We start from the raw sequence: 16,026 nt of genomic DNA, 5'->3' as shown, positions 1-16,026 counted from the left end.
GGAAAATTGTAATTCTTTGTTACGGTTGGGGGGGTATTTTGTTCTTTTGCTAAGCACCATTCATTGAAGTTAAGTGAAAAAAGTGAACATAAATTTAAATTGATTATAATTTACAATGGACCCCCTACTCCACTGACTACTTAAACGTTTCTCTTGTGTGGTATATCAGTTACAATGTTTTGTTTGAAACACACACAAAAAATAACAACAAAATGACCCCAGGGAAGTGCAGAATTAAATAGAAATGTTTCTTTTCTCTAAGATTCTTTGTCATAATTTGTGTGTGTGTGTTTTAAAGAAAAGATGATGTTCTGATAAAAAATGAAAGTTATTCCATTTGTTTGGGGTGATGAAGCACAAAAAAAGAAGTTGCCGCTGTTTTGTTGTTGAGGAATCCCCAAAAAAAAAAACCATTTACATGGTTTATGGGGTTTGTGAAACACACCGTTAATGGAAATTGGGTTAAATTCTTGTTTAACTCATGGCCGTAGGGGGAGCCGTCTTTGCAAATATTGCTGATTGTTTAAATGTCAGTTAAGGTAGCTGAAACAGTTCTTCGCTTTGTTGTTTCTGAGCTGACCTCTTGGGTCTTTGGTAAATTAGTCAATTTTGATTAATTTTGGGTCTTAACACTTTAACAGCGCATCAGCGGAAGATTTACTTTTGTTTTTTCTCTATTTTGTTCCGTTTTTTATTGAGTAGAAAGCTATTAAGATAATGCTTAACATGGTTAGCATAAGGTAGCCAACGTCAATCAAAATCCATTGAAAAAAGAAGCAGCACAGAAATTCTTCAAAATTATTGAAACTAAAACAAATCCCCAGGCGTTCTTGTTAAAAGTCAAACATTAACGCCATACATCTTCCAGTGAACCAAATATCCGTCCAAAAGCTATGATCTTCAGCTTAAAAGTTTATTAATAAGCAACACAATTTGAAAAAAAGTTCATCTCATCCATTTGGCAACGGATGTTAGCCATATAATTTGTTCATTAGCAGTTTTTTGCAAGAACATAAACAATATTCGAACAGCAGAGAGTCTTGATATGTTTGTGTGTCAGTTGCTTTACAACTTATAATCTGGATGATCTATGATGATAAGTGCCAAAAATTAACGGGGATAATTTAAACACAGGTGTTGAGATTTAATGTTAAAAGCAAATATTAGAGGCAAGCAAAAAAAGGAAGAGAAAGTGGAACAATTTTTTGCGGGGGGATTAGTAATAAGGAAATATTATTAAATATTTTCGCTACTAATAAAAAATTATGTGAAATTTAATGGTACGCCCAATATTAAAATAATTTAAAATCGCGGCAAAGAAAATTAGGTCACATATTATTGAAAATTTCCTGGAATATTTTAGGAACACAAATATTGGATTTCTTCAAACGCCACCTAACCAAACACGTGGAATTTTAAAAATTGTTTCATTCTAAATTTTTATTTTTTTTTTCACAAAACATGGATTAAAAAAAAAATATTTTCTATCTCACCACAAAACGTGGCTTCAGAAAAATTATTTTCCATTTTTTAAAAATATATTTTACCAATTCACCAAAATATGTGGATTTGAATAATTGTCGAATTTCAACTAAACATGAATTTTTTAAAAATATTTTTCCAACTCACCACAAAACGTGGATTTTTAAAAAAATATTTCCAAATCACCACATACGTGGATTTTTTAAAAATATTTTTCCAAACTCACCACAAGACAGGGATTTTTTAAAAATATTTTTCCAAACTCACCACAAAACAGGGATTTTTTAAAACTTATTTTTTCAAAGAAAAATTAAAAATTAAAATCCACCAAACGTGGATTTTTTAAAAATTATTTTTTCCACAAAACGTGGGTTTTTTAAAAATTATTTTTCCACCAAACGTGGATTTTTTAAAAATTATTTTTCCACCAAAGTTGGAGTTTTTACAAACTATTTTTCCACCAAACGTCGATTTTTTAAAAATTAATTTTCCACAAAACTTGGATTTTTTAAAAATTATTTTTTTAACAAAACTTGGATTTTTTAAAAATTATTTTTCCAACAAAATGTGGATTTTTTAAAAATTATTTTTCCCACAAGACGTGGATTTTTTAAAAATTATTTTTCCCACAAAACGTGGATTTTTTAAAAATTATTTTTCCCACAAAACGTGGATTTTTTAAAAATTATTTTTCCCACAAAACGTGGATTTTTTAAAAATTATTTTTCCCACAAAACGTGGATTTTTTAAAAATTATTTTTCCCACAAAACGTGGATTTTTTAAAAATTATTTTTCCCACAAAACGTGGATTTTTTAAAAATTATTTTTCCCACAAAACGTGGGTTTTTTTAAAAATTATTTTTCCCACAAAACGTGGATTTTTAAAAACATATTTTTTCCACAAAACGTGTATTTTTTAAAAATTATTTTTCCCACAAAAAGTGGATTTTTTAAAAAAATATTTTTCCATCTCCCCACAAAACGTGGATTTTTAAAAAATATTTTTCCACTTCCTCACAAAAAGTGGATTGTTTAAAAAAAAAATTTTTCCATCTCCCCACCAAACGTGGATTTAAAAAAAAAATATTTTTCCACCTCCCCACAAAACGTGGATTTTTTAAAAAACATATTTTTCCACCTCCCCACAAAACGTGGATTTTCTAAAAAAATATTTTTCCACCTCCCCACAAAACGTGGATTTTTTAAAAATTATTTTTCCACCTCCCCACAAAACGTGGATTTTTTAAAAAAAAAAATATTTTTCCACCACCCCACAAATCGTGGATTTTTAAAAAATATTTTTCCACTTCTTCACAAAAAGTGGATTGTTTTAAAAAAAAATTTTCCATACACCACCAAACGTGGATTTTTAAAAAAAAAAAATTCCACCTCCCCACAAAACGTGGATTTTTTAAAAAAAAATATTTTTCCACCTGCCCAAAAAAGGTGGGTTTTTTAAAAATTATTTTTCCACCAACCGTGGATTTTTTAAAAATTATTTTTCCACAAAACTTGGATTTTTTAAAAATTATTTTTTTAACAAAACTTGGATTTTTTAAAAATTATTTTTCCCACAAGACGTGGATTTTTTAAAAATTATTTTTCCCACAAAACGTGGATTTTTTTAAAAATTATTTTTCCCACAAAACGTGGATTTTTTAAAAATTATTTTTCCCACAAAACGTGGATTTTTTAAAAATTATTTTTCCCACAAAACGTGGATTTTTTTAAAAATTATTTTTCCACTAACGTGGATTTTTGAAAATTATGTTTCCACAAAACGTGGATTTTTTAAAAAATTATTTTTCCCACAAAACGTGGATTTTTTAAAAATTATTTTTCCCACAAAACGTGGATTTTTTAAAAATTATTTTTCCCACAAAACGTGGATTTTTTAAAAATTATTTTTCCCACAAAACGTGGATTTTTTTAAAAATTATTTTTCCCACAAAACGTGGATTTTCTAAAAATTATTTTTCCCACAAAACGTGGATTTTTTAAAAATTATTTTTCCCATAAAACGTGGATTTTTAAAAATTATTTTTCCACCAAACGTGGATTTTTTAAAAATTATTTTTCCACAAAAGGTGGATTTTTTAAAAATTATTTTTCCACAAAACGTGGATTTTTTAAAAATTATTTTTCCACCAAACGTGGATTTTTTAAAAATTATTTTTCCACCAAACGTGGATTTTTTAAAAATTATCTTTCCACCAAACGTGGATTTTTTAAAAATTATTTTTCCACCAAACGTGGATTTTTTAAAAATTGTTTTTCCACCAAACGTGGATTTTTTAAAAATTATATTTCCCACTAAACGTGGATTTTTTAAAAATTATATTTCCCACTAAACGTGGATTTTTTAAAAATTATTTTTCCCACAAAACGTGGATTTTTTAAAAATTATTTTTCCCACAAAACGTGGATTTTTAAAAATTATTTTTCCCACAAAACGTGGATTTTCTAAAAATTATTTTTCCCACAAAACCTGGATTTTTTAAAAATTATTTTTCCCACAAAACGTGGATTTTTTAAAAATTATTTTTCCCACAAAACGTGGATTTTTAAAAATTATTTTTCCCACAAAACGTGGATTTTCTAAAAATTATTTTTCCCACAAAACGTGGATTTTTTAAAAATTATTTTTCCCACAAAACGTGGATTTTTAAAAATTATTTTTCCCACAAAACGTAGATTTTTTAAAAATTATTTTTCCCACAAAACGTGGATTTTTTAAAAATTATTTTTCCCACAAAACGTGGATTTTTTAAAAATTATTTTTCCCACAAAACGTGGATTTTTTTAAAAATTATTTTTCCCACAAAACGTGGATTTTCTAAAAATTATTTTTCCCACAAAACGTGGATTTTTTAAAAATTATTTTTCCCATAAAACGTGGATTTTTAAAAATTATTTTTCCCACAAAACGTAGATTTTTTAAAAATTATTTTTCCCACAAAACGTGGATTTTTTAAAAATTATTTTTCCCATAAAACGTGGATTTTTAAAAATTATTTTTCCCACAAAACGTGGATTTTCTAAAAATTATTTTTCCCACAAAACGTGGATTTTTTAAAAATTATTTTTCCCACAAAACGTGGATTTTTTAAAAATTATTTTTCCCACAAAACGTGGATTTTTAAAAATTATTTTTCCCACAAAACGTGGATTTTCTAAAAATTATTTTTCCCACAAAACGTGGATTTTTTAAAAATTATTTTTCCCACAAAACGTGGATTTTTAAAAATTATTTTTCCCACAAAACGTAGATTTTTTAAAAATTATTTTTCCCACAAAACGTGGATTTTTTAAAAATTATTTTTCCCACAAAACGTGGATTTTTTAAAAATTATTTTTCCCACAAAACGTGGATTTTTTTAAAAATTATTTTTCCCACAAAACGTGGATTTTCTAAAAATTATTTTTCCCACAAAACGTGGATTTTTTAAAAATTATTTTTCCCATAAAACGTGGATTTTTAAAAATTATTTTTCCCACAAAACGTAGATTTTTTAAAAATTATTTTTCCCACAAAACGTGGATTTTTTAAAAATTATTTTTCCCACAAAACGTGGATTTTCTAAAAATTATTTTTCCCACAAAACGTGGATTTTCTAAAAATTATTTTTCCCACAAAACCTGGATTTTTTAAAAATTATTTTTCCCACAAAACGTGGATTTTTTAAAAATTATTTTTCCCACAAAACGTGGATTTTTAAAAATTATTTTTCCCACAAAACGTGGATTTTCTAAAAATTATTTTTCCCACAAAACGTGGATTTTCTAAAAATTATTTTTCCCACAAAGCCTGGATTTTTTAAAAATTATTTTTCCCACAAAACGTGGATTTTTTAAAAATTATTTTTCCCACAAAACGTGGATTTTTAAAAATTATTTTTCCCACAAAACGTGGATTTTCTAAAAATTATTTTTCCCACAAAACGTGGATTTTTTAAAAATTATTTTTCCCACAAAACGTGGATTTTTAAAAATTATTTTTCCCACAAAACGTAGATTTTTTAAAAATTATTTTTCCCACAAAACGTGGATTTTTTAAAAATTATTTTTCCCACAAAACGTGGATTTTTAAAAATTATTTTTCCCACAAAACGTGGATTTTCTAAAAATTATTTTTCCCACAAAACGTGGATTTTCTAAAAATTATTTTTCCCACAAAACCTGGATTTTTTAAAAATTATTTTTCCCACAAAACGTGGATTTTTTAAAAAATTATTTTTCCCACAAAACGTGGATTTTTTAAAAATTATTTTTCCCACAAATCGTGGATTTTTTAAAAATTATTTTTCCCACAAAACGTGGATTTTTTAAAAATTATTTTTCCCACAAAACATTGTTTTTTTAAAAATTATTTTTCCCACAAAACGTGGATTTTTTAAAAATTATTTTTCCACAAACGTGGATTGTTTAAAAATTATTTTTCCCACAAAACGTGGATTTTTTAAAAATTATTTTTCCACAAACGTGGATTGTTTAAAAATTATTTTTCCACAAAACGTGGATTTTTTAAAAATTATTTTTCCACAGAACGTGGATTTTCTAAAAATTATTTTTTTAAAAATTAATTTTCCACCAAACGTGGATTTTTTAAAAATTAATTTTCCACCAAACGTGGATTTTTTTAAAATTAATTTTCCACCAAACGTGGATTTTTTTAAAAATTATTTTTCCACTAACGTGGATTTTTGAAAATTATGTTTCCACAAAACGTGGATTTTTTAAAAAATTATTTTTCCCACAAAACGTGGATTTTTTAAAAATTATTTTTCCCACAAAACGTGGATTTTTTAAAAATTATTTTTCCACCAAACGTGGATTTTTTTAAAATTAATTTTCCACCAAACGTGGATTTTTTTAAAAATTATTTTTCCACTAACGTGGATTTTTGAAAATTATGTTTCCACAAAACGTGGATTTTTTAAAAAATTATTTTTCCCACAAAACGTGGATTTTTTAAAAATTATTTTTCCCACAAAACGTGGATTTTTTAAAAATTATTTTTCCTACAAAACGTGGATTTTTTAAAAATTATTTTTCCCACAAAACGTAGATTTTTTAAAAATTATTTTTCCCACAAAACGTGGATTTTTTAAAAATTATTTTTCCCACAAAACGTGGATTTTTAAAAATTATTTTTCCCACAAAACGTGGATTTTCTAAAAATTATTTTTCCCACAAAACGTGGATTTTCTAAAAATTATTTTTCCCACAAAACCTGGATTTTTTAAAAATTATTTTTCCCACAAAACGTGGATTTTTTAAAAAATTATTTTTCCCACAAAACGTGGATTTTTTAAAAATTATTTTTCCCACAAATCGTGGATTTTTTAAAAATTATTTTTCCCACAAAACGTGGATTTTTTAAAAATTATTTTTCCCACAAAACATTGTTTTTTTAAAAATTATTTTTCCCACAAAACGTGGATTTTTTAAAAATTATTTTTCCACAAACGTGGATTGTTTAAAAATTATTTTTCCCACAAAACGTGGATTTTTTAAAAATTATTTTTCCACAAACGTGGATTGTTTAAAAATTATTTTTCCACAAAACGTGGATTTTTTAAAAATTATTTTTCCACAGAACGTGGATTTTCTAAAAATTATTTTTTTAAAAATTAATTTTCCACCAAACGTGGATTTTTTAAAAATTAATTTTCCACCAAACGTGGATTTTTTTTAAAATTAATTTTCCACCAAACGTGGATTTTTTTAAAAATTATTTTTCCACTAACGTGGATTTTTGAAAATTATGTTTCCACAAAACGTGGATTTTTTAAAAAATTATTTTTCCCACAAAACGTGGATTTTTTAAAAATTATTTTTCCCACAAAACGTGGATTTTTTAAAAATTATTTTTCCTACAAAACGTGGATTTTTTAAAAATTATTTTTCCCACAAAACGTGGATTTTTTTAAAAATTATTTTTCCCACAAAACGTGGATTTTCTAAAAATTATTTTTCCCACAAAACGTGGATTTTTTAAAAATTATTTTTCCCATAAAACGTGGATTTTTAAAAATTATTTTTCCCACAAAACGTAGATTTTTTAAAAATTATTTTTCCCACAAAACGTGGATTTTTTAAAAATTATTTTTCCCACAAAACGTGGGTTTTCTAAAAATTATTTTTCCCACAAAACGTGGATTTTCTAAAAATTATTTTTCCCACAAAACGTGGATTTTTTAAAAATTATTTTTCCCACAAAACGTGGATTTTTTAAAAAAGTATTTTTCCCACAAAACGTGGATTTTTAAAAAATTATTTTTCCCACAAATCGTGGATTTTTTAAAAATTATTTTTCCCACAAATCGTGGATTTTTTAAAAATTATTTTTCCCACAAAACGTGGATTTTTTAAAAATTATTTTTCCCACAAAACGTGGATTTTTTTAAAAATTATTTTTCCCACAAAACGTGGATTTTTAAAAATTATTTTTCCCACAAAACGTGGATTTTCTAAAAATTATTTTTCCCACAAAACCTGGATTTTTTAAAAATTATTTTTCCCACAAAACGTGGATTTTTTAAAAAAGTATTTTTCCCACAAAACGTGGATTTTTAAAAATTATTTTTCCCACAAAACGTGGATTTTTTAAAAATTATTTTTCCCACAAAACGTGGATTTTTTTAAAAATTATTTTTCCCACAAAACGTGGATTTTCTAAAAATTATTTTTCCCACAAAACGTGGATTTTTTAAAAATTATTTTTCCCACAAAACGTGGATTTTTTAAAAAAGTATTTTTCCCACAAAACGTGGATTTTTAAAAAATTATTTTTCCCACAAATCGTGGATTTTTTAAAAATTATTTTTCCCACAAATCGTGGATTTTTTAAAAATTATTTTTCCCACAAAACGTGGATTTTTTAAAAATTATTTTTCCCACAAAACGTGGATTTTTTTAAAAATTATTTTTCCCACAAAACTTGGTTTTTAAAAAATTATTTTTCCACAAATAAAGGGCCTTTTAAAAACTATTTTTCCACAAATAAAGGGCCTTTTAAAAACTATTTTTCCACAAATCGTGGTTTTTTTTAGAATTATTTTTCCACTTAACGCGGATTTTTAAAAATTATTTTTCCCGAAAAATTTTTTTTCAAAAAATATTTTTCCACCTCCCCCCAAAACGTAAATTTTAAAAAAATATTTTTCCACTTCCCCTCCAAAACGTGGATTTTTAAAAAAATATTTTTCCACCTCCCCACAAAGCGTGGATTTTTTAAAAAAATATTTTTCCACCTCCCCACAAAACGTGGATTTTTAAAAAATATTTTTCCACCTCCCCACAAAACGTGGATTTTTAAAAAAAAATATTTTTCCACATCCCCACATAACGTGGATTTTTAAAAAAATATTTTTCCACCTCCCCACAAAACGTGGATTTTTTAAAAAAATATTTTTCCACCTCCCCACAAAACGTGGATTTTTAAAAAATATTTTTCCACCTTCCCACAAAACGTGGATTTTTTAAAAAAAATATTTTTCCACCTCCCCACAAAACGTGGATTTTTAAAAAAATATATTTCCACCTTCCCACAATACGTGGATTTTTTAAAAAAATATTTTTCCACCTCCCCACAAAACGTGGATTTTTAAAAAAATATTTTTCCACATCCTCAAAAAACGTGAGTTTTTTTAAAAAAAATTTCCACCTGTGGACAAACTAATTATGCACGTTTCTGAAAAAACTAACTATCCATGTTTGTGGATAAACTAATTATCCGCGATTCTGGAAAAACTAAATATCCATGCTTGTGGATAAACTATTTATCCACGTTTCTGGCTAAACTAAATATTATTCGCGCTTGAGGATAAAATTATTGTCCACGTTTATGGATAAAATTATTATCCACGTTTATGGATAAAATTATTATCCACGTGTATGGATAAAATTAGCCAGCTAAAATTCTAACCCACGTCTGTGGATAAGGTTATTATCCACGTCTGTGGATAAGGTTATTATCCACGTCTGTGGATAAGGTTATTATCCACGTTTGTGGATAAGGTTATTATCCACGTCTGTGGATAAGGTTATTATCCACCTCTGTGGATAAGGTTATTATCCACGTCTGTGGATAAGGTTATTATCCACGTTTCTGGATAAGATTATTATCCACGTTTCTGGATAAGATTATTATCCACGTTTCTGGATAAGATTATTATCCACGTTTCTGGATAAGATTATTATCCACGTTTCTGGATAAGATTATTATCCACGTTTCTGGATAAGATTATTATCCACGTTTATGGAAAACATTTTTATCCACGTTTGTCGATAAAATTATTGTCCACGTTTGTGGATAAAGTTATAATACACGTCTGTGGATATAATTATTATCCACGTTTGTGTATAAAATTATTATCCAAGTTTGTGGATAAACTAATTATCCACGTTTGTAGATAAACTAGTTATCCACTTTTGTGGCTAAATTAATTATCCACATTTGTGGATAATATAATTATCCATGTTTGTGGATACACAAATTATGCACGTTTGTGGATAAACTAATTATCCACGTTTGTGGATAAACTAATTATCCACGTTTGTAGATAAAATAATTATACACGTTTGTGGATAAAATAATTATCCACGTTTGTGGATAAAATAATTATACACGTTTGTGGATAAAGTTAATATCCGCAATTATGGATAAAATAATTATCCACGTTTGTGGATACAATTTTTATCCACGTTTGTGGATAAAATAATTATCCACGTTTATGGATAAAATAATTATCCACGTTTGTGGATAAAAGTATTATCCACGTTTGTGGATAAAAATATTATCCACGTTTGTGGATAAAATAAGTATCTACGTTTGTGGATAAAAATATTATCCATGATTGTGTATAAAATAATTATCCACATTTGTGGATAAAATAAGTATCTACGTTTGTGGATAAACTAATTATCCACGTTTGTGGATAAAATAATTATACACATTTGTGGATAAACTAATTATCCACATTTGTGGATAAAATAAGTATCTGCGTTTGTGGATAAACTAATTATTCACATTTGTGGATAAAATAAGTATCTACGTTTGTGGATAAACTAATTATCCACGTTTGTGGATAAAATAAGTATCCACGTTTGTGGATAAACTAAGTATCTACGTTTGTAGATAAAATAATTATTTACGTTTGTGGATAAACTAATTATCCATGTTTGTGGATAAGAATTATTATCCACGTTTGTGGATAAAATAATTATCCACGTTTGTGGATAAAATAAGTATCTACGTTTATGGATAAACTAATTATCCACGTTTGTGGATAAAATTAATAGCCGCGATTATGGATAAAATACTTATCCACGTTTGTGGATAAAATAATTATACACATTTGTGGATAAACTAATTATCCACGTTTGTGTATAAAATAAGTATCCACGTTTGTAGATAAACTAATTATCCACGTTTGTAGATAAAATAACTATCCACGTTTGTGGATAAACTAAGTATCTACGTTTGTGGATAAAATAAGTATCTACGTTTGTGGATAAACTAATTATCCACGTTTGTGGATAAAAATATTATCCACGATTGTGGATAAAATAATTATCCACGTTTGTGGATAAAATAAATATCTACGTTTGTGGATAAACTAATTATCCACGATTGTGGATAAACAATTTATCCACATTTGTGGATAATATAATTATCCACATTTGTGAATAATATAATTATCCACGTTTGTGGATAATATAATTATCCACGTTTGTGGATAATATAATTATCAACGTTTGTGGATAATATAATTATCCACATTAGTGGATAATATAATTATCCACGTTTGTGGATAATATAATTATCCACGTTTGTGGATAAAATAATTATCCATGATTGTGGACAAAAGAATTATTCCCGTTTGTGGATAAAATTTATTATCCACTTTTGCAGATAAGATTATTATCCACGATTGGGGATAAAATTATTATCCATGTTTGTGGGTAAGATTTTCATATACGGTTTATGGATAAAATTATTATCCACGTTTTATAGATAAAATTATTATCCCCATTTATGGATAAAACTATTATCCACCTCTGTGGATAAACTAATTATCCAGGTCTGTGGATAAAATATTTATCCACGTCTGAGAATAAAATAATTATCCACGTTTGCGGATAAAATAAGTATCCACGTTTGTGGATAAAATAATTATCCACATTTGTGGATAAATATATTATCCACATTTGTGTATAAAAATATTATCCATATTTGTGGATAACAATATTACCCTCAATTGTGGATAAAATTATTATGCAAGTTTGTGGATAAAATTATTGTCCACGTTTGTGTATAAAATAATTATCCACATTTGTGGATAAGATTATTATCCACGTTAGTGTGTAAAATAATTATCCACCTTTATGGATAAAATTAATATTCACGTTTGTGGATAAAATTATTATCCACCTTTGTGGGCAAAATTATTCATATTCTACGATAAAATTATGCACTTTTACGTATAAAATAATCTAATTTTCAAGATAAAATTATCCACAATTTTGGATAAAATTATACAACTTTGTGAATAAAATTATCCTCATTTGTTATCCAAAATATTAAAATTAAATCCATTTGTAAATAAAATTATATAAATTTATTCACATTTGTTGATAAAATATTCACATTGGCGGATAAAACTATCCACATTTGTGGTTAAAACTATCTACATTCGATAATAAAATAATCCACAATTGTGGATACAAATATCCACATTTGTGGATAAAATTACCCCCATCTTTGGAAAAAATTATCAACATCTTTGAATAAAATTATCCTCATTTTTGGGTAAAATTATCCACAATTGTAAAGAAAAAGTTATCCACTTTTGGCGGATAGAATTATCCAATTATGTGAATAAAATAAAATTATCCGGTTATTATCCACTATCCACAACATTCTTGGAAAAATAAGTTATTGGAGATTAATTGTAATTTATGTATACCTTTTTTCCCATGTTCTCCGGCTACTATTACCTTTTTTCTATTATATGAAAAATCTTCCTGAATTAACTCACCTGTTCATCAATGGGACAACCTCGTTCATCCAACAGCTGCTGCGTTGATTCACCCAAACCATCCAGAGCAGCACAATCGACAATTTTCAAACCCATAGTACCGGGGACGACAGCACGGACTGTCAATGTTGTTGCTTGACCAACAACAACTGAACCAGAACCATCAGGGCCACCCAATTCAAGCCAAATGCGGACACGGGGTGTTGACGATGACGAAGAAGACGTTTGACGGTTGTTATGACGTTGTGACGATAAAGAGGGTGGTTCAACAGTTTCACTATCAGTTTCACTAAAGCTGGCCACATTGAGGTGATGTTTTACCAATGAAGATTTGTTGAAGTGTTGGGATTGCATGCGTCCATGTCTGGCGAGAGGGAAAGAAAATATTTGTTGTGGTATTTTTAGGGAGGAGAATTTTTCTTATAACTTACCTATTGTTACTCTTCAATTTCCTCTCCTCCTCCATGGACAAACTCATGCCCATGGCATTTTGTGGCAGCTTACATTTGATGGTCCTCAAAATATCCGAACTTTGCCTTAGCTTCTCCTCCATTTGCATCATAATACGCACCGATAATTCCATAGAACCATCTGAACGTGGTTCCACTCTCACACCACACCCCGATGTGGGTAGCCTCAATGTGATATTCGTTTCTGATGTACCTCGGGCCCTACATTCCTGGGGAAAGTCTTTGGCATACAGGATGCCATGAAATGGTAAATTCATTTCAATGTGCATTTCAAACGAACTGCGTGAACAATTTGTGGAAATTTTTGAGATTTTGTAACGATTTTTTGTCAAACGATTTGTTTGTCTGTTGGTTTCGTTTGTTTGGCTTTTGGAAGATTTTTTGGAAACACTTGGAGGCAATTCATGATCCTCGGGGAAAAAATCTAATGACGTGGGTAGATGATGGACTAATGGTACAGGGGGTGTTAGTAAGGTGGCTTCTGAGGCCGACACAGCCACTGCCAGCTGAGGTGGCATGTCTGTGTTGCCTTCTGTTGCTATTCTTCTTTCATCATCACCATAACACCAACATAACTGGCCATGAATAATTAAAATTAAACACCACAATTCACGCATTTTTGCAGAATTTTTTGTTTTATAGTTCTCTTTGCTTTGCTCTAATTCTGGCTTATGCGGCTTAATTGCTCAATTACTTAATAAAGTATCTATTGTTGTTGTTTTTTGGGGTTTATGAAGCCTATTTCTATTTTTGTGTTCTATACCGTTCTACCCTTGTGCAATTTTCTTTTAGCCGCTAGTTGTTAACAAAAATGCCGTTGTCATTTAACGGAGGTTTTCGTTTGTTATAGCTTCTTTGCTTAACTTAGTTTAGCTTCTTGGTAGTTTTAGATTAGAAGACAAATGTTGCTTCCTAAGTACTTCTTTTTCTTCGTTAATGTGTTTGGTCTATAATGGAACTACTTGTCATTGTGACGACACTTGTTTATTTCTTGCTTGATTGCATTCTTTATACGCTTGGCTGACAATTTCTGTTTTTTTTTTGCTGGTATTTCTTAACCTCACACACTCATAAATGTGGTTACTTCTTCTTCACACTGAAGCGTGTCTTCTTGGCAGCCGGTATTTTGTGGTCAATAAGTCTGCAAAAAAAAAAAAAATACAAAAATATCACATAAAATCAATGATTAATGTTAATGCATAATAAGTTTAAGATAATTTTTGTGAAATCCTATTGATTAGTTAACCAGCAGGTTTTTCAAATATTTTTTTTCAACATAAATGTCTAAGTAAATTTTTCTTGAAATTGTAATAAATTATTAAAAATGCCTTTGTAAATAAAAATTACATTAATTATTTTCGAACATTAGCACAAATTCTTCCGCCCAAAATTTCACACGTCTTACAAAATATATTTTTGATTATTAATGCTATTAATTAATCAACATAAACCATAATTTATCTTATTTACATCAACATTTTCTTGTAACTAATTTTTAAAGTGGTAATTATGTTTGATATTTGCCCTTAAAGTCTTCAATTTGCGTTAAGAAAACACATTTAAGGTTTGTTTCTTAAGTCTTTTCCTTCTAACGCAACTTAAAACTTTCGCTCAGTACCTTCTCTCTCTCACTTCACCCCATTAAGAGTTATTTTTTATCAAAACAAAAAACCCCGTTGTTGTGAAGAGAATTCACATAAAGGTTTGTGTCTTAAGTCGTTCCGTAATAAACTAAAACTCTAAGGAAAAAACTCACCAAACAAAGCGAAATTTATTTTTATTTCTTCTCACCACACAAACGTGGATTTTTAAAAAATATTTTTCCAATTCACCACAATACGTAATTTAAAAAAAAATTGTTTTCCAATTCACCACAATACGTGGATTTTTTAAAAAATATTTTTCCAATTCACCACAATACGTGGATTTTTTAAAAAATATTTTTCCAATTCACCACAATACGTGGATTTTTTAAAAAAATATTTTTTCAATTCACCACAATACCTGGATTTTTTTTAATATTTTTCCAATTCACCACAATACGTGGATTTTTAAAAAATATTTTTCCGATTCACCACAATACGTGGATTTTTTTAAAAAATATTTTTCCAATTCACCACAATACCTGGATTTTTTTAAATAGTTTTCCAATTCACCACAATGCGTGGATTTTTTTAAAAAATATTTTTCCAATTCACCACAATGCGTTGATTTTAAAAAAAAAATCTTTTTTCCAATTCACCACTATACGTGGATTTTTAAAAAATATTTTTCCAATTCACCACAATACGTGGATTTTTTAAAAAATATTTTTCCAGTTCACCACAATATGTGGATTTTTAAAAAATATTTTTCCAATTCACAATAGGTGGATTTTTTAAAAAATATTTTTCCAATTCACAATACGTGTACGCTCAGAAGCACAACCTTTAATCTATTCTTGAACCTAGGATAAAGGATGATAAAACCTTGGACGTCACGTTGACTGTAAATGGCTTCTAAATAATAAAATACCTTTGAAGAAGGAAGGCATTCTTCTAAAGACAAAAGACCTTTCCAAAGTCCTAATATGGACAGAAGATGTTTTCTAACCGCTGAATAGCAAACCCCACAGTTGACGTGGAACGATGTTAAGTTATTCTCGAGGTCTGAGGATATCAGGAGATTAAAAAACTATATCGTCCCACTATTGTTGAAATCAATGAAACCAGAGGGTGACATAGGGGATGAAAGATACCAAGGAACTGTTCTGACCGGCTTTAACAAGGCAAAGTCCAGGATTTATCTTGGTCCCTCTTTCATCTCAAGTGGACACTGACCTCCCCGTGGTGTCACCTGGGGTAGCTGCCATTGACACCCGTTAAAGTTAGTGAGCTAAAATGTGCTGCGCGTTCACCCATAAGAACGTTAAAAACTTGGGTTTGGGCGGAGGGTTAGAAACCCTCCCCTAGAAAAAGCAGCCTACTATGAAAAAAACAAAAGAAAAGAAAAACAAACCTCTCTAAAGTTGACGAACCCCGCAAACGTT

At 28.3% G+C, this 16,026-nt stretch overlaps 1 protein-coding gene across 1 annotated transcript in view; it reads right to left on the bottom strand.

Annotated features, from left to right (window-relative positions):
- Positions 1 to 13,615, bottom strand: part of cyr (cypher) — a 44,022-nt gene extending 30,407 nt beyond the window's left edge. The window contains exons 1-2 of the mRNA XM_073973002.1: positions 12,960 to 13,615; positions 12,529 to 12,892 (exon numbers count right to left, since the gene is read on the bottom strand). Coding sequence (XP_073829103.1) covers positions 12,529 to 12,892; positions 12,960 to 13,615 — 1,020 coding nt within the window. The remainder of the gene's footprint in view (positions 1 to 12,528; positions 12,893 to 12,959) is intronic.
- Between the last annotated feature and the right edge of the window lie 2,411 nt (positions 13,616 to 16,026).

This window comes from Musca autumnalis, unplaced genomic scaffold, assembly GCF_047663935.1.
Source record: "Musca autumnalis isolate F117 unplaced genomic scaffold, ASM4766393v1 scaffold_3, whole genome shotgun sequence".
Classification (NCBI taxonomy): Eukaryota; Metazoa; Arthropoda; class Insecta; order Diptera; family Muscidae; genus Musca; species Musca autumnalis.
Note: the sequence above shows the minus strand (reverse complement) of the source record. Positions and strands in the feature narration are given on the sequence as shown.